General features: G+C 32.2%; 3 protein-coding genes across 3 annotated transcripts; 2 read left to right on the top strand and 1 right to left on the bottom strand.

Moving 5' to 3' along the window:
• Window positions 1-6,361: 6,361 nt before the first annotated feature.
• Window positions 6,362-7,171, bottom strand: LOC126553409 (uncharacterized). The gene is made up of 2 exons (XM_050208577.1): window positions 6,760-7,171; window positions 6,362-6,633 (listed from the first exon to the last, which is right to left on the bottom strand). The coding sequence occupies exons 1-2, from the start codon at window positions 7,169-7,171 to the stop codon at window positions 6,362-6,364; spliced, it is 684 nt and encodes a 227-aa protein (XP_050064534.1).
• Window positions 7,172-9,223: 2,052 nt separating this feature from the next.
• Window positions 9,224-13,478, top strand: LOC126553408 (uncharacterized). The gene is made up of 3 exons (XM_050208576.1): window positions 9,224-10,201; window positions 10,491-10,986; window positions 11,089-13,478. The coding sequence occupies exons 1-3, from the start codon at window positions 9,776-9,778 to the stop codon at window positions 13,476-13,478; spliced, it is 3,312 nt and encodes a 1,103-aa protein (XP_050064533.1). The 5' UTR covers window positions 9,224-9,775.
• Window positions 13,479-13,695: 217 nt separating this feature from the next.
• On the top strand, window positions 13,696-14,418 carry LOC126553407 (ATP-dependent DNA helicase pif1-like). Its single transcript, XM_050208575.1, has one exon. The coding sequence runs from the start codon at window positions 13,696-13,698 to the stop codon at window positions 14,416-14,418; it is 723 nt and encodes a 240-aa protein (XP_050064532.1).
• Window positions 14,419-20,357: the final 5,939 nt, after the last annotated feature.

Here is a 20,357-nt window from a genome sequence, read left to right as displayed (position 1 = left end):
GATAAACAAGGAGCTTTTTGTAAATGGTGTGTTATTTTTGCAAATTCTGGTGGAGGAGTTGGCAACCAGATAAAATAAGTTTTAGAATAAATATTTTATATGCATATTAGTACTGAGTAGTATAAAACACATTATGCTTTATACATACAAAATACATTTTTATTAAGCTTTATTTTTTTTTTAATTTTTAGCCTCTTGGTAAACTAGTTAAAATACCAATGGTCAAATATAAGCATTGTCTGACTGATTTAAAGAATCATGCCAAGACTGAATATCATCTTCTTTCAGCACAGAGGGCTAATGATTTTTTGCATAACTATGAAACTGGAAATGAAAAAGCTGTTAATGTACTTCTTGACAACCGTAATAGGCAAGTTATTGAATATAATCGCAAACGGCTCATACCTATAGTAAAAACAATTATATTCTGTGCACAAAATAATTTAGCTCTACGTGGTCACCGAGAAATAGGTTCAATAAAAGATAATGACACAAGAGAAAAATGTTTGAGTGGAGAACAAGGAATTTTTCGTGCCTTACGATCTTATAGAATTGAATGTGGCGATTCAGATCTTTTAACTCATTTAGAAACTTCCAAAAAAAATTGTACTATGATTAGTCCTACCATACAAAATGAAATTATTGAAGCAATTAGGCTTGTTATTCAAAATAAAATTGTTGAAAGAGTTAAAACTTCTAAATTTTATTCTATACTTTGTGATGAAACCACCGATGTCAGTACAGTAGAGCAACTTACTTTATGTGTTCGGTATGTAGATGTACCTAACTGTGTAATCCGTGAAGACTTCTTAGGTTTTATCAAAATGGAATCAACAACAGGAATTGCTATAGCGACTGCAATTCAAAATGAATTAGAAAATATAGGTCTCACATTGGAAAACCTTCGTGGGCAAGGTTATGACGGCGGTTCTAACATGTCAGGTGTTAATAATGGTGTACAATCATTAATTTTAAAAAAACAACCATTAGCTTTTTACACGCATTGTTTAAGTCATTGTCTTAACTTATGTCTGTCTAAAGCTTGTAATGTACCTGCAATAAAAAATATGATGGGAACTATTCAATCTGTTTCTGGTTTTTTTTCCAACTCTGCAAAACGAACAGAAAAACTTAAGTCTGTTATAGAAAGTACTGAAATTTCAGAATCTAATGAATCCAGTTTAATTAAAAAAAAAAAACTTAAAACTATCTGTGAAACCCGATGGGTTGAAAGGCACACAGCTTTAATGACTTTTAAAGAATTATATGTGTATATTGTTACTGCATTAGAAGAAATAAAATGTGGAGATTCAAGCAGAGAAACATCAAGTTTGGCTACAATGTTAGAGTGTGCTATAACAAAAAGTGAATTTTTAGTTGCGTTAGAAGTGGCAGTTACTTGTTTTTCTTACACAACAAATTTGAGTAAAATTTTGCAGAGTAAAAAACAAGATTTGTCAAAAGCTTTAGCTGATATCACTGTAGTAAAGGGAGGTTTAGAAGCTCTTCGTGAAGATGTTGACAGCTATTTCAAAGATATATTTAATGAAGTGACTTCAATTGCTACCAAAGTAAATGTTGAAATAAAAACACCACGTGTGTGTGGAAGACAAACAAATAGAGTAAACATACAAAGCAGTCCTGAAGAATACTACCGAATAACAATTTTTATTCCTTTCCTTGATAGTATTTTACTACAACTACAAACTAGATTTAATCAGCAACTGAAAGAAGACATAGCACTTGAAGGGTTAATCCCTGCCAATTTTAGTGCATACAATAATGACTCCATATTAAGTGCTGCATCACTGTATGAAAATGATCTTCATGAAAATGCTTTAATAAACCTCAAAGCAGAATTAACTATGTGGCAAAACCAGTGGAAAGACAATACAGCAGAAAAACCAGAGTCAGCTTTAGAAGCATTACGTTATTGTACAAATGTATTACCTAATATAAAGTTACTACTCCAGTTATTTGCAACTTTACCGGTTACATCAGCGACACCAGAACGTACATTTTCAACTCTTAAATTATTGAAGAATTATTTAAGATCAACAATGAACGAAGAAAGACTTAATGGGTTAGCTATGGCAAAAATAAACAAATCTGAAAAAATCACAGAAGAAGAAGTAATCAAAGTATTTTCATCAAAATCTCATCGACGCCTCTTATTATTAGATTGGTCAAAACAAAGTTTGTAAATTTAAATTTAATTATAATAAAATAAAAACATGTTAAACTTAATATAAAAATGAATTTTTATTATTAATTGTTGATTATGTTTTTTTAGTAGGTACCTATTTTGGGTTTGGCCACCCCCATTTTAAAATCCTGGCTACGCCACTGACGGTTAGGCAATTTACACAAAATGATAGTTAAACGATATAAACGGTATCAAACAATATTCATACATGCTTACGAAAATAAATATACATCAATTGAGTTCTTGTTGTCGATAACCACCATATTCGTTTATAAGTTACACGTGGTCTAAAAATACTTTTTCTGTTCAAAAAGTATGTATGGATATAAAACTAAATACTTAGTATATATATATATATATTATAATAATTATTATGAAAATAATACCTATTATATTATAGCATCAAGATTCACATATTCGATTTTAATTTTAATTTTGCTTATCGATAAAATATGTTTCTATTTTAAATTTAAAAATAAAATAATGTACCTACTCATATCCATGCTCACATACACACATACACACCACACACACATAAAGCACGCCTGTGTAAACCAATCAATACAGTAAAATTAATGAACGAAAAATACAAAAAAATATGTACCTATCTAAAATAACAGGTACTGGTACCTATTTACTATACACTTAAGTTATTTATTCCAGAGAACCCTACATGTTTGCAATCGCGGGGTTCACTAGGTATAGCATGTTTTATTTATTATAGATTTTTTTTATTATAAACTATGTAGGTAATAACTTATGATCTATTAAAAAAAAAATTTCAAAATTACTAGTTTGAATAGATGTATTTCCAAGCATATACGACTTAAAAAATAAAAGATATTATAGTATAACTAATTTTAGTTTTAACGAACCAATACAATTACAATACTTTAATTACATTTACTATCTGTGAGTCAGCCCCAGTAGTCCAAAATTCATAAATTTTGTAAATTTTGGGTTACACAGTCCATGTTTTGCGTTACAAATTGTTACAAATTAGGAACTAATTATCTTAAAAGGTTTGAGTTAAAAATTTTAAATTCGGGGTGCCAGGCTGACGTCAACCCAGCACACCGAAAACAATAACACTTTTTTCGGGGGTAAGACTTGTGTTACAAATTCTGATTTTTGCGTTACAAATTGTTAAAATTTAGGTACTAATTATCTAAAAAGGTTCGAGTTGACAATTTTGAATTCGGGGTGACAGGCTGATGGACCTGCTGTAGTGGCATTTAATTCAAAAAACTATTTACGAGTTGTACATAAAAAAAATAGTTTTTAAAAGCCTAGGTATAAATTCAAAACGTATTTATTGTTTTAATTATTAATACAATTAATTATAACTTAATTTAATGTATTTAGGTATGTTTGCTAAACGATATTTAAAAAACATTGACAGAATTAGGAAAAATACAACTATATTAAGGAAACGATTATTTGAAAATGGAAAAAAACGATCTAAATTAACTACAACTCGATTTAGTCGACCGGATATGTACTATGGTTTAGCAGAACTCTTAGATGATATTTTTACCAACGAAGAATTAAGTAAAAATCAAAATTTATTTTAAAAAAAAAATGGAAAAATTTGATCGAAAGAACTTGAATTTCCTACAAAATAACAAAGTCATAGTCAAGCCTGGTACAATGAAAGAAGAAAGAGTCTTACTGCATCAAATTTCGGTGACATATGTAAAATTCGAGAGAGTACAAGTTGCCGAAAAAAAGTATTTAGTCTTCTTTATGGGTCAAATATTACATCGAGAGAAATTGCTTATGGTATTGAAATGGAACCTCAAGGTAGAGCTCAATTCGAAGTTATAAGTAGAAAGACTGTTGAGTTATGTGGATTATTTGCCGATAGTGAATTTCAATTTTTAGCTGCAAGTCCTGGTAATTATTAATATGCGTTTTTGGTACCTACTTACTTTTAAAAAGACATTAAATATATTACATTACATTTTATTATTCAGATGGTTTGGTTGGAGAAAATGGAATCCTAGAAATAAAATTCCATTTGTGGCAATAAATACCTTAAACGCCGTTGACGCTGTGAATAATAAACTAGTAGGTAAGTATTTTTTGTGTACGTAATTTAATTATTATTGTATTAAAAAGCCAATACAATATGTTTCTTTTTAGTTAAATTCTACAACATCAAGAATGACAACAGAATTGAACTTAAACGCGAGCATAAATATTATCAAGTTATGGTACAAATACGCAAGTCTGTGTTATTTTGTAGTGTATACACCCAATTGGACAAGTATACAGGAAATTAAATATGACGAAATATTTTGAACACAAAAATGGCCGAAAATCTTAAATGGTAAAAATAAATTTAAATATTTATTAATTTTATTGGTAGGTAACATAGTTATTAATTATATTACAAAATATTGTAAAATTATTACTTTTTAGGTTTTATATGGAGTGTTTACTACCGGAAATTGTCGACCCACTTTATGGTAGACGCTTCGAAATAACGTATATTAGAGAACCCGAATATATAAAGGAGGCACAAAGAAAAAATTAAAACTATAATAATACCTAGGTATACTGTACGCACTACGCAGTACGCGTATCAAATCATATTAAAGTTCATAATATTATTATAATGTTGTTTTTATATTTCATATGTCGTCGAAAGCTACTGCTGGACAGCTTCTCGCCTCAAGCATTCATTGCCCATATTTTACTTAGTCAAAATATTGACAAAATACGTAAAAATGCCGAACATTTCTAAGATTTCAAAATGTAATACAAGATTCTTTATAAGTTTGTCTACCTTTATCAAAAAAAAAATGTCTACAAGAAAGTTTTTATGAGTGTTTGAAGTTCATATTTTTACAACATTGGATATTCATTCGATATCTCATGTAACGATTTTCTTATATTTGTTGTAATTCAAAAACGAATTACTTTAGATACATTAAAATGTCACTGAATGTTTATATTCTCATTTTCAATAGGTACACCATACAAATTTTTAAATATTTTGATTCATTTTGAGCTTTTTACGGAAAAATTTTTTTATTTTTATTTTTATTTTTTTGTAAATATCAATACAATTTTATTTGTTGGGCCAAAAAGCGTGAAAATTTAATACAAGGCTCCAAATATATTTTTACAGTAGCAGTTGAAAAATATTAAAAATATATAGGCACAATTAGTTTTTTCTAGTGTTTGAGCTTTAAAGTTCATATATTGGCAAAATTTGTCAAATTAATAAATATTTGGAAATTATTTTGTAGTTGAAAATGTAAGGAAAAGTTTATATCTATAGCTAAGATTTGAAAATTGAATAGGTACCTACAAGATTATCCATAAATTCTGTTTACAATAATTATTAAAAAATATGAGGGTAATACCATTTAAAAATGTTACGAGTGGCTGAAGTTTTATTATCAAATCAATTTTGAATTTTGTTATAATTAAAATAATATGAAAGTACCTATACTAGTTGTAGAAACTTGAAAATTTTACCAAATGCTAAAATTTGTATTTTGTTTTAAATAATTTAAATACTTATAACGCAACAAAAGTTATGCTGTTTTATAATTCACATACTACAAATTGGACTCATATCCAACAAATAAAATTGGATCAAGAGTATCGGATAAATAATATGGTAAAAAAACCTGAACAGTAACTATTATTTTCTTTATTATCAAATTGAGTGACAAATTCATATTCTAATCGTATCTTTGTAAAAAGGTAGGATCTTATAAATAATAATAATAATAAGCAGGGCCGGATTTAGGATTTGTAGGCCCCTAAGCTCAATGGTGGTGTGGGCTCTACCAGAAACTTTTTAGAAAATAGGAAGGTCATACACACAAATAGAGAAACTAAACCATCTCTAAAACATTTTCAAATAATTTTCTACCCAAAATCGTGGGTAGTGCAACTTTATAACTTCTAGTTTATAAAGTATTAAAGTGTGGATTCAATTACCACATAGTAGTTAAAAAGGTATTCAACACTCTTTATTAATATTGCAACGGAAGTAACTAGTAGTTAAATTCACAACATAATAATTATAATATAGCTTAATAAATAATATAAATTAAATGTAAAGGTTTAAATTTTAATCAGTTTACGTCTTAACTTTATATTAATGAAATCACTTATAATATCTTCATAATTTATTTACCTTAAAATGTCACTCTCAATGCTAAGTAGAGCTAATGTATTGAGCCTTTCTTCTGTCATGGATGTTCGGTGACGGTTTTTGATCAACTTTAATTTTGAAAAAGATCTTTCTCCGCTGCTGTTAATGACCATAAGTGACAGGTACATTCTTAAAGCTACCTCAATATTAGGAAAACAATCTTTTAAATTTTGTTCGATTAGAAGCTGGTACATCCATTTTTCCCGAGATATAACTTCATCATTTTTTCCATCCTCATCTTTTAGAAACGCTTGGTAAAAAGCCTTGAATTGAATCAGTTCATTTCCTGATTGGTCGTCCAAGTCATTATCATACAATTTTATTAAATTTTGAGCTGCTAAAATTATCTTTTTATCATCAAGTATATCTAACTTACAAAAAAACCCAAAACGGTTATCAACTAATTCATATGCCTCAAGCCTTTGTTGCAATGAAGATTCAAGTTGATCTATTACAGGAAGAATACTCTGAATTCGAAATTTGTTTGAAGAGCTCATCTTAATTTCTGGTGTTTGGACACTGTCAAGAGGGGACAAACGCACATTTATTTTACGCTTACGCTGTGTTTCACTGTCGTACCCAACAAAATCATCCAAGTCTGCAACTTTCACAACATATTCTTCAAAGCTATCTCGTTTTGTTCCTATGAAGCTTCTTAGCGATTGCAGTGCTAAAACAGTTGTGTTCACATCTAATCTAGGATTCTGTAAAGTTTCACTAGTTTTGTTTACTTGTCCCAAGATATCATTCCAAAATATCGCATAGAGACCTGTCTGTATCTTTAACATTTTGTTATATAAACTTAAAGCAACAATACGCGATTTTCCTAATTCTTCTTTATTCTCAGAAATTTCTAAAAGTGTTTTTTTTATTTCTTTATATCTACGTAAGAGGGCTTTTGTATCATCTGCTCTGCATGACCAACGTGTTGTTTTTGTCTTTTTTTTGTATAAGAATAGGGTTTTCAGTTTCTGCTCTTTTTAAACAACTTGTAAGAACTTTATACCTGTTGGTCGAGGCAGTGAAATATACATAAAGTTCTTTTAAAAAGTCGAAAAAGCTCACAGCACTCAGACAGCACTCAGCAGCAGCTTGCTCTACGAGATTGAGTGAGTGTCCTGCACAAGGTACCCATAATGCCAAGTTATTTTCTGCCAGTACTAACGCTTGAAAGCCATTATACTTTCCACTCATTGAAGAAGCATTGTCGTATGACTGACCACGACAGTTCTTTATGTCCAAGTCATTTTCTTTCAAAAATGTTTTCAAGCCTTTAAACATATCCTTTGCTTTGTGACCTTGGTTAGGCATGAATGTCACAAATCTTTCAACAGGAATATTTTCTTCTAAATACTTGAAAATCAAAGTTGATCAACGTGACCTTCGTCTGGTGTTGAGTCCAATGATATAGAATAGTACTTTGAGTGTTTGATTCGAGAAATAACTTCATTGAAAACTTTTTTGCCGATTAGTTGCACTATTTCCTCGCAAATCTTCGATGATAAGTAGTTTATGTGGCCACTTCCTTGGTTTCCATTTTTTGTTATGTGGTCATTTAAAAATGGCCATGCTCTGCAATAAGCTCCAATATTCCTAGGTAGTTACCATTTTTCGGAGACTCAAAAGTTTCGTTTTCACCTCTAAATGCTAAGCCCCTTTCACTAATAAAAACTATCACACTTATCAATCTCCTGAGAACTTCTCCCCAGGATTTTGCTTCGTCGTATGCTTGTTTTGTCAGTTTTTGATCAATACGTCCCACTTCTCTAGATCGTGCACCTAAATTAATAACAGAATTCAGGTGATTTTTAGAAATTTCGTGTTCTACCAGACGTGTTACAGCATTTTTCCAATCTCAATATCCACCATGAGTAAACTGAAAACGTGTTTAAGAAAAAATTTTACATACAAAACAGTAGAAATGTCTATTATTAGGAGAAAAACAGAGCCTTGAACGTGTTATGATCTCACCGTTTCTTGTTTTTCGCTTAAAAAAATTTGTTTGGCATTTTCTTGTAAATTTTTTTTCAGAATTTCGGTTACTTTACTTAAATGATTTAATGTCAATTATATCTTGATCACAATTTTGAAAAGCTAAGGCACCTATTTTTATGCAATAGTCAATATTACTTGATGACATATTCTCTGGCCACAACCCAATGTAATTTTCTGAGCAAATATTTTCATTTAGAACAAGTCCAACAGAAACCGCTGGAGTTGGTGAAACCTCAAGAACCTCCTCTACAATTTCTGAAACCTAAAAAATACATGAAAATATTCATTTAAGTTGAAAAGGGGCCCTCTAAATTTATGGTGTACTGGGAGTCCAATCTATCCTTAATCCGGGCTTGAATTTATATTTCGAACTTACCTTTTCTCCGTCTTCAAAGTTCTGAGGTTAACTCGAGCTGGCGAGTGAACATGTTACATCATTTATGTCAGGACTTACATTTAACTTAATATAATCAATCATACGACGTGATTTAGCAATAACTTCTTTGTTCCTCTTGTTTTTTTCTTTGGCTATTTTTCGTTTGTAACTTCCGCTTTTATATTCTTGTTTTTTTTTTTTTTGTGACGATCTAATTGTATTTTATGGCGATCCATAATGCTATAAAAGTTTAGCTATTTATAAATTTAGATGGTGCATCAAGTCATTAACTATTAAGAGTGTCAAAGTCAGAAATTTTTAGTTAAAAAAAAATAATAAATAATAACTTTGAAATGTTTCTCTACAAAAGAAAAGAATTGGATCGACGGAGCCATATTTATGTGGAACTAAAATTGCTTATATAATAATTCATATTTTTTAATGCTGACTTTGAGAAAATTAGAAAAATATACTATCTTATATATAAAAATGAATCGCAAAATTTGGTAAGCGCATAACTCAACAACGCCTGGACCGATTTCGCTCATTCTTTTTTTGTTTGGGTCGTAATTGTCAGGAGAAGGTTCTTACGGACGAAAAATTTGAGAAAGTTATCGGATTAGAGAAATATGACGAGGTGGTGATGAAATTACAGAGGCGCCATCTATCCAGCAAATAGTCAACTAAATTATTTTTGGTAGTCAATGGCAACCATTTAAATAAAATAAATCATTAATTTAAAATGTTTTTAAAAATGCATGCAAATAGACATACAAACAACGCAAATGTTCGCAAATGTTCGTTGAAGTCCAAGGATGGTTTTTACGGCTAGAAAAATTAGAATTATTGCTGGAAAAACCCTAAAAATAGCCCTTTTCTTTTTAAAATAGCCCTTCCTATAATATTTATAATATAATACTGATCGTATCCATGGCAACCAACAATCGTGTTTTGTGCAGAGTGTTTAGTTAGTTAGTGTTTGTTTAGTTCGTGATTAGTGAAAAAATAATTTATATTTGATATGCCTCCTATAAGACGAAGCAATTTAGGTAGAAGAACCAGAAATGCTACAAACCAAGCTAATTACCGATCTAATTCACAAACGCGTGAAGCGCGAGCAAGTTTGAATCGAGCTGCTTTTAGTTACGATGTGTCAATTGACTACAGTAACTACCAATGTGTTGTTATTGGTTCTATGAACTCGGTTTGCTCACACTGTAAGGCATTAAAATACAAAAACGAAGCCAATGGATTGTGTTGCGCAAATGGTAAAGTGAAATTGATACCATTGGATCCACCACCAGAACCATTGTACTCATTGGTTTCAGGAATAGGAACAGATTCTATACACTTTTTGACAAATATCCAACAATATAACAATTGCTTTCAAATGACTTCATTTGGGGCAACAAATGTAGTTCGGGAAAATTTTATGCCAACTTTCAAGGTATGTATTATAGCAGTTACTCATAATTATTTTAGCGAACAAAATTTTCTGTCACCAAAGTTAAGATGTGTCACTAATCTTCAATTTCTTAATCATTACGAAATATATCACTTAGTCATCATATTATATTATGGTGTTTCAGTTTCAGTGACACTTTTATTATATTTTATATTTGATAGATATTAGTTAAAACTAAATATATACTTTTTAAGATCAAATATTATTTAAGTTTGATCACCGACAATCCATTAATTTATACCACACCATAATATATTTTTTTTATTTACAGATACAAGGGCAAATATATCATAGAGCAGGTTCACTGTTACCAGTGTCAGATAGCGACAACAAATTCCTGCAAATTTATTTTATGGGCAATTCACCACAAGAAATTGATCTGCGTTGTGCACATAACAATTTAGTAAAGAGGTCTATTGTAGAACAATTACAAACTTTATTTCATCAGCACAATCAATTGATTATATTGTTTAAAACTGCCCTGGATCTGATGCCATCCGATAATCACAAAATTGTAATCAGAGCTGATAAAACACCTGCAGGTCAACATACAAGACGTTTTAATGCACCAACTATTGATGAAGTTGCTATCGTTGTAGTTGGAGAAAACTTGGAATCCCGTGATATTGTTTTACGTCGTCGGAATGATCAATTACAACGTATAAAGGAAACACACCGCTCATATGATGCACTGCAATATCCCATTATATTTTGGCAAGGTGAAGATGGCTACGATTTCTCAATAAAAATGATAAATCCCATTGCAGGTAACTAAAATATTAGTTTAGCTATGGCGATAATATCTCAGTCATTATATTATGTATTTTAATTTTATATTTGAATGTTATTAAAACAAAATCTATTTACAGGTTCTGAAACCAACAAAAAAGTCAGTTCAATGAACTATTATTCATACCGCCTAATGATTCGGGAAAATGAAGATAATCACATATTGAAATGTCGGCGATTATATCACAAATATGTTGTTGACATGTATGTTAAAATTGAACGGAAGAGATTAACATTCATCAGGTTGAATCAAACCAAACTCCGATCTGAAGAGTATATTCACCTTCGAGATGCGATTAATACTGATGGAAATGCACAGAATGTCGGTCGGATGACTATTCTTCCAGCAACATACATCGGAAGCCCTCGGCATATGCACGAATATGCTCAAGATGCCATGTCGTATGTTCGTCATTATGGTACAGCAGATTTGTTCATCACATTTACATGCAATCCGCAATGGATAGAAATCAATCAGGAGTTATTCTCTGGGCAATCACCCATTGATCGTCATGATATTACAGCCAGAGTCTTTAGACAAAAGTTGAAATCTTTAATGGATTTCATCGTAAAACATAATGTGTTTGGTGAGACACGCTGCTGGATGTATTCTGTGGAGTGGCAGAAACGAGGATTGCCACATGCACACATTTTGATTTGGTTGGTTGAAAATATAAGGCCAAATGAAGTTGATGCAGTGATATCAGCTGAAATCCCTAATGTACAAGTAGATCCTGGATTGCATGAGGTAGTTATCAAAAACATGATACATGGTCCCTGTGGAACTCTTAATCAAAATTCACCGTGTATGATGGATGGTAAATGTTCAAAACGATATCCACGGACATTAATATCGGAAACAATTACTGGTAATGACGGTTATCCATTGTATCGTCGCAGATCGACAGCAGACAATGGAAAATCAACAATTGTCAAATTAAATCAACAAGATATTGAAATAGATAATCGTTGGATTGTTCCATATTCACCCATTTTATCAAAGACATTCAAAGCACACATCAACGTTGAATCTTGCCATTCAGTGAAATCTATTAAATACATTTGCAAATATGTAGCCAAAGGGAGTGATATGGCTGTGATTGGAATTGGTGCAGAGAATTCCAATGATGAAGTTACCCAATACCAAATGGGCCGCTATGTCAGTAGTAATGAAGCAGTTTGGCGAATATTTTCTTTTCCTATTCATGAGAGACACCCTTCTGTTGTTCACTTAGCTGTGCATTTAGAAAATGGACAAAGAGTGTATTTTACAGCACAGAACGCAGTACAAAGAGCTGCTCAGCCACCATCTACTACATTAACCAGTTTTTTTGAGACATGCCAAAACGATGATTTCGCACAAACATTGCTATATTCTGAAATGCCAAAATATTATACCTGGAATCAATCCTCAAGGAGATTTATACGACGGAAACAAGGAAAACCAGTTCCAGGATATACAGATGTATATTCCACCGATGCGATTGGCCGGATTTATTCAGTACATCCAAGCAATGATGAATGTTTTTACTTACGACTGCTATTAGTCAATGTACGTGGCCCAACATCATTCCAACAGTTACGAACTGTTGATGGTGAATTGTGTGTATCCTACAGAGAAGCCTGTCAACGTTTGCAATTGCTTGAAAATGACGCTCATTGGGATCAAACTCTCAATGATGCTGTAATATCATCACACGCTCATCAAATACGAACATTGTTTTCTATAATCATATCTACATGCTTCCCATCAAACCCAATTGATTTGTGGATCAAGTACAAAGATTATATGTGTGATGATATTTTGTATCAAATACAGAATAGAATGGGAAATCCAAATATACAAATCAGTGAAGAAATTTACAATGAAGCATTGATTTCAATTGAGGACATGTGCTTGATAATGTCAAACAAACTATTAATTCAATTAGGCCTGACCGCGCCCAATCGTCCAATGCATGACGCTTTTAACCAAGAGTTGCATCGAGAAAGACTGTATGATCTCAACGATTTGAAAGAATTAATTCAAACAAATCTTCCACTGTTAAATGAACAACAGAAGTATGTATTTGAAACTCTTATGAAAGTAACAAATGATGAAACTGGAGGGATTTACTTCTTAGATGCACCTGGTGGTACAGGAAAAACTTTTTTGATTTCATTAATATTAGCAACAATTCGCTCACAAAATAAAATTGCACTTGCACTCGCTTCGTCGGGAATCGCAGCAACTTTGCTTGAAGGTGGTCGAACAGCCCATTCAGCACTAAAATTGCCATTAAATATGCATAGCAATGAAACTCCAACCTGCAACGTTTCGAAGAACTCTGCAATGGCAAAGGTTTTGCAGCAATGTAAATTGATTGTTTGGGATGAATGCACGATGGCACATAAAAAATCTTTGGAGGCTTTGGACAGAACCTTAAAAGATCTACGGAGCAATAATAACCGATTTGGTGGTGTGCAATGATTTTATTAGCAGGAGATTTTCGTCAAACATTGCCGGTGATTCCACGATCAACGCCAGCTGATGAACTCAATGCATGTCTAAAGTCCTCCAGTTTGTGGAAACATGTCAAAGTACTTCATTTAAGCAAGAATATGCGTGTCGAGTTGCAAAATGACCAATCTGGAAACATATTCTCTAAACAACTCATTGACATTGGTAATGGCAAATTCCTATAGACATGTTGACTGGCTGCATTAACTTTCCTCTAAGTTTTTGTCAGTTAACTCGATCAAAAGATGAACTTATTCAGAAGGTGTTTCCAGATGTTTCTCAAAATTACAGAAACCATGATTGGTTGAGCGAACGAGCTATACTGGCTGCAAAAAACATAGATGTAAATGAATTAAATTTCAAAATTCAAGAACAAATTACAGGCGAATTGATGATATATAAATCAGTTGATTCGGCTACTAATCAAGATGATGTAGTCAACTATCCACCGGAATTTTTAAACTCGCTGGATTTGCCAGGATTGCCACCTCACAATCTTCAATTAAAGGTTGGATCGGTGGTTATAATGTTGCGAAATATCAACCAACCGCGTCTTTGCAACGGTACACGGTTAGCGATAAAAAAATTACTAAACAATGTGATAGAAGCAACTATACTCAAAGGAAAGTATAAAGGAGAAGATGTTCTCATACCGCGCATCCCAATGATTCCGACTGATGTGCCATTTGAGTTTAAACGACTACAGTTTCCAGTGCGTCTTGCTTTTGCTATGACTATAAACAAGTCACAGGGGCAATCATTAAGTGTTTGTGGTATTAATCTAGAAAACCCATGTTTCTCACATGGTCAATTGTATGTTGCCTGTTCCCGTGTTGGAAAACCATCAGATTTGTTTATCTATGCGCCAGGTAATCAAACAAGAAACATCGTATACAAAGTACTACAATGATAATAATAATAATTATGATTCACATGATTAACAATAAAGCGATTACTTACTTTTAAATCATGACAGAACCGTCACCCTGGTGATAGGGCGTTGTGAATAAAAAATAATTAAATAAAACTATAACAGTTAAAACTATAACTACTTACTTTTAAATCATTATATATGTTTTATTTAATTATTTTTTATTCACAACGCCCTATCACCAGGGTGACGGTTCTGTTCAGGAGAATTTTTTAAAATACGTAGGCACAAAAACTGCCACTACAAATCTTTCGTCGTGAATTCGACGTAATATTAGCACTATCAATAAGATTAAATTAAAAATTAACACACGGCATACGAAAATGCAAAAAAAGAAAGTAACACACGGGCAACGTCGTGTCGGGTCAGCTATAAATAATTATAAATTACCTGCATGAGACGGCAACAATGTAGACAATTCTTATAAAACGCTTCAGCGATCAAAGTATAAATGACGATTACCTATTGTCATAAATATAATAATATAAAATTTTGTCATAAACGTGTTTACGTACGAGTTGTTAATGTGGCAACTGCAATGATGAAAGAAGAACGGTTTCGACGGGAACGAATTAATATTACAGCAAAAATAAAAACTAAAGTTATCGAGCGATGATCAAATCATAGTCTATAAGTCTATTGATACTTAATCCACTATTGCCGACTGTATTACGAAAATAGTGTTCGCATCTCGTACCGACGCGCGACGCGATGTATGGGAAATCCCCATTATATAATAATATATACACACTATATTATAGTACATTATATGCCTTGAAAAATAACAATATTTTTATTATACAACACCAATTTTAGTTAAAAGTGGTGAAAAAAATTAAAATATATTTAGACGGAGCTTTTTTTTTTTTTTTTTAGCTGTATGATGGTGTGGAGAAGGCGGCCCTGTTGTGGTGCGGGCCCATAGACTAAAGCCTATATAGCCTACGCTTAAATCTGGCCCTAATAATGAATGCTACTGAATCATGTTTAGAAAATACCCAAAAACTGTCATTTAAAAAATATACCTATTGTGAGGCAGAAGTGCGTACAAAACGTAAAATAATATATTCAATTAAATATTACCTAATTTATTTACTAAAAAAGTTACTGTTATAAATTGGATATTATTTATTGTATTAGTGTATTGTATATATTTTTTTTGAGTAGGTATCTAAAAATGCAATTAATACAGGTCGCGTAAGTACGCGCGAATATTAAAAATATTATGGTGACAATTCGGCATAATGTACGTGTAACGTGTAAGCATTTTATATTTACGCGATTGCGATCGCGATCCTCTACCGACAAAGGTTGAGACAGAGCCCTTCGATTCAGTACAAATAATTGGCTCCAGTCAATTAATAGGGAAGTCAGTCCCCAAGAGCGCTAGTTGTTCAATAAATTGATAAAGAAAAATATAATATGTACTTTTCTATTCGTGATAAAAATAATAAATATTTTAAATATTTTGGCTCCAATAATTAAAAACCAAAATTATCAAGTCAAAGTCATAACAACTATAAACATTGTTTATTTATCAATTAGCAAACATAGATAACATAATATATAGCACATTAATAAGCATATAAATCAAATAAATTGATAAATAATATAGTCTTCGCAATTTTTTTTTATACTGTTACCTATTTGTCAATTTTTTAAAATGCCATCCAGTTTTTGTTGTGTCCTTAATTGTAACAGTGCAAAAGGGACTACTAAGCATCGCTTTCCTAGGGATGATGCTCTTTTTAAATTATGGGTTGATCGGACTGGGAATGAAAATCTAGTGTCATTTACCAAAGAACGCATATTAAAAAGCTGTTGCATATGTACATTTCATTTTCATAAATCATGCAATAGTCCAGGACAGTCTTGCCTAAAGAAAGGATCTCTGCCAACTCTTACCATGTATTATACCAAATTATTATTATTATCTACCTCAGTGGTGTGCCTGATGATCGCAACATTTTATTAGGGGGGGTTTCTCATAATTAGTATTATTTGCACCTTTATAACAAGACTGCACAACTCAAAATTCATCAATTTTGTGTTATGAGTCAGGCTCCGACTGGTAAAAAAGGGCAAGGTATTCTTATTATTAAAACTCTGAACTCATTAATCAATAAATTAATAATAATAATGAAACTTAAGGTAAGTAAATTCGAAAATTAAATACCTATTAAAAACAATGATAATGTAATATGTTATATCAGCTATATTCTGGTTGTTTAGTTCAGAAGTCTGCCGTCGGGATCGCTGCGTATGCGGAACGATTTTTTCGTCTGAGATTGTCATAATGTGGTGATTACGACGTGTTATCACCACTTACGCTAGCGCGTCCTCCGTATTATTGTCGTTACTATTTAATTGTCTTTCGTTCCTAACGTCGAATTATTTATACTTTACATGTTGTAAACGTTTATATTGTATTTAGCTGTGTATTGTTATATTGTATTTTTTGTATCGTCTTTGATCGCGCGACGACGCGCCATCTTAACTTTTCCTCCCACCTCGCGCTCTAACGTTTTAGCTGTTACGGGCTCCAAGCCACCATTGCTCAACTCGAGTACTCACTTCTCTTTTCGCGACAAGTTACGGTACCCGGTCTCCTTACTCGTACGCCGAACTTTACCTGTCTCGTGATTTTTGCTCCGCAACGCAAGTCAAACCACGCCGCGCGTTTTTACTGTTACTTTGTAATTACTTGTTACGCCTGTATTTGTTTATTTATATTCAATACATTACGCCGTTTATACACCATTTTCTTGTGTTTGTTCGTTAAGTTTTTTATACCTATTCCCACTTTAAGTCAGCACAAAGTATTGTTTTAGCTCAACCTACACACAGGTTAGCTAAACTATTTTATATGTTATCTATGGGTCGAGAAAATAATTAACGTCGCACCCGAATGAGCGCAATCGTCGGCCGGCCGCCGACGATGAATAGTGGGCGCGGCTTAAACGTCGCGTGCTTGCGGATTGCGAAAACACCTAACAGCGCGTTCTCTCGGTCGTTGTATACGTTTCGCTTTCGGTGTGGCGTCCTCTTAATAAATTCCACGTTTTAGAACAATTTTACCATTTTAGAGCTGTAAATTACGTCATATTTTGGCCATTTCATGACTATGTCGGTTTTATTTTTTATTAAAACTGCGTAGTCGGTAACGTCCACATGATCTTGGATCATGATCCATCGTAAGTATCCAATTTGAATCGCTTCATCTTCATTAATTCAAATAAACCACATTTATTATCGTCATAAATATTAATGCATTTAGGATTTGCCATCTTAAGAGGACGCCACACCCGACTTTTTGCATCAAAAAGAATGCATTCGTATTTCAAATGCTACAAAGTCAATAATGGTCGTAGACCCATATATAATACACCATTTGAAAGGTGATAATTTTTACTATGTTTTGTTGGAATCAGATATTTGAAATATAATTTATTTTCTAAAATATAAGCTAATTAGTTTTTATAAAACGATCTTTTGTCGTGCTGTTATGCTCGATTGTTAATACAATTTTCAGAAATCGGTTTCCAACAAAACATAGAAAAAATTATAGCCTTTCTAACAGTATATTTTATAAGAGTCTACGATCATTGAAGACTTCGTAGCATTTGAAATACGTAGAAGGGTTTCCATTGTTTCCAAAAAAAAATTATAATTCCTTACACCGTCCACTGGCGCACCTAGCGGCTGCTTCATTGCAGTGAATTCTAACGGCGGCGGCGCTGCCCCACTCTACAACACAATCAGACCAGTCCATTTTGTGGTACTGATAAAAATAGCACTGCCGGAATATAAATTAGCGATAACGTCGTCTACTCTTCTCTACGATCCCGTATTGGGTCGAGCAATAATAATAATAATATAATTATTTATTATTATAATATTTTGGTTTTGGACTCCTGTGTCTGAGTGTCTCTATGGGTATACGTATACTCTGTCTATATGCGCGGTGGTTTGCATTCAATTATGAAAATACGTATAGGTGTACATACTACATCTACAATAATACAATTATTGCATTATCGTTGTATGGGTTATATCATATTATCACAGTCATATCGGTCGTTTATACGACAAATTCTATGAATCGTCTACTATTAATATAATAATATATAAATTATATTTTGAATCAAAATAGTTTTGTTAGACTGCGGGAACCGCGCCGCGCCGGGGGGGAACACTATCCATATTCCAGACGTCAGTAATCAATTTAGAAAATTTAGTTTCAATCGGTCATCAGCGTTTATTGGTTTTACCACAAAATTAGTTATTACTCATTTGATTTTTGTGCATTTAAAAATGGATGTCCGTCGGAATGACAAAAAGAAGCGGCTAGCACCGTCGAGATGTACAAGTATATAAAAAAAAATTTAGGTAGACTTAATAATTTTAAGAAAAAAACAGTGACATGGTAAGTATAATTATTTAATTATCATATTTTAGTACAGTTGAAATATGTAGGTATATTTTAAACAGGGAAGCGGAACCTAGCACATCATCGATTCACTTATTAGGAACTGATGAAATTGAATCTTCACCATCGTTTATGCAAGTTAAAATGGATTATAACTACATAAAATGTTATTTAAAAAAAAATAAAAAAACCATAATGTTTTATTATTTTCTCTATAGAGAACCTATGCTAACTAGTACACCAAAAATCGATCCTACGACACTGCCCTAAAACGTCTTCATTAGATACAGAAATAGGAAATAGTTTAGTGTTTGATGTACCCTTATGTAATTTGACTGATGTTGAAAATCATCAATTATGTGTAGATTCCTCATCTTATGCTGATACAGTGATTTCTAAGTATATTAAATTTATGCTGTGTATTGTGTACACTATCATCACTATTTATACAGTACAGTTTTGACCACGGTTGAGACAAGACGTATGTTTGTTCTCTCCGTACTTATTATCGCAGTCATTAGTTCTTTCTCGATAATATTACGTTGTTTAAAATCCGTTTATATTTATTTCATATTATCATCTTTGCTTTGTGAATTGTGTCATATAAGTATATAATAGGCGTCGTTTCCGCTGTTCCGTCGTGGTGTTATTGCCGATACAACGTTCTACTCGTCAAGGTCATGATTTTATTATAAATATTATTTTTATTATAGACTAACTTATCGCAATACGCTTTAATTGCCTACCGTTGATAGCACACATTACCTGTTATACATCGTTTTAATGGTTTCAAGTTTCATTCCACGTCTTATACGGAACGCGGAATATTTATAATTGATTAATGCCACCCAATTGTCCTGTATGTAACATAGCTGTTCCACGTCATTCATCATCAATTGGTTGTTCGATTTGTTTTACCCTTTACCATTCATCTTGTCTGGATATACCACCTAAGTCTCTTACACTTTACAAAAAACCAAACAGCAATTGGATCTGTCCTATACACTCTATAACTATGCCTAGTACACCAAAAACAACCGTAGATGCTGTTAAATCGAATAACACTCTTACATTAAAGTCGCTTAATGCCAAGCTAAAATGATTAGTACGTTGTCTTCTAATCAGGACAAAAGCTTTAAATTAATTAATTCTCGTATTGATGATTTATCTACGCACTTAAACAAATTAGACTTGGCTCTAGCTGAGTGTCAAAATAAAACACAGTGTCTCGAAAACAGGGTTAAAGCATTAGAAACCCAAAAATCAGCTTTGGATAATAAATCTATAGACTTTTCCCTGGTTGTCAGGAATGAGGTTCTTGATGTCCAAAAGCGCTCTCTTAATGTTATCTTACATGGTGTTAAGGAATCTATTGAAACGGCTGCTAAAGAGCGTATAATGCACGACAACAATAAAATTAACGAGCTTTTTACCATACTATCTATCAATTCGGATGTAATAGCTAATATTTCAAGATTGGGTCATCCAT

The sequence above is a fragment of the Aphis gossypii genome, unplaced genomic scaffold (assembly GCF_020184175.1).
Source record: "Aphis gossypii isolate Hap1 unplaced genomic scaffold, ASM2018417v2 Contig00227_ERROPOS86436+, whole genome shotgun sequence".
NCBI classification, from domain to species: Eukaryota; Metazoa; Arthropoda; class Insecta; order Hemiptera; family Aphididae; genus Aphis; species Aphis gossypii.
This window is presented reverse-complemented; position numbering and strand designations above follow the sequence as displayed.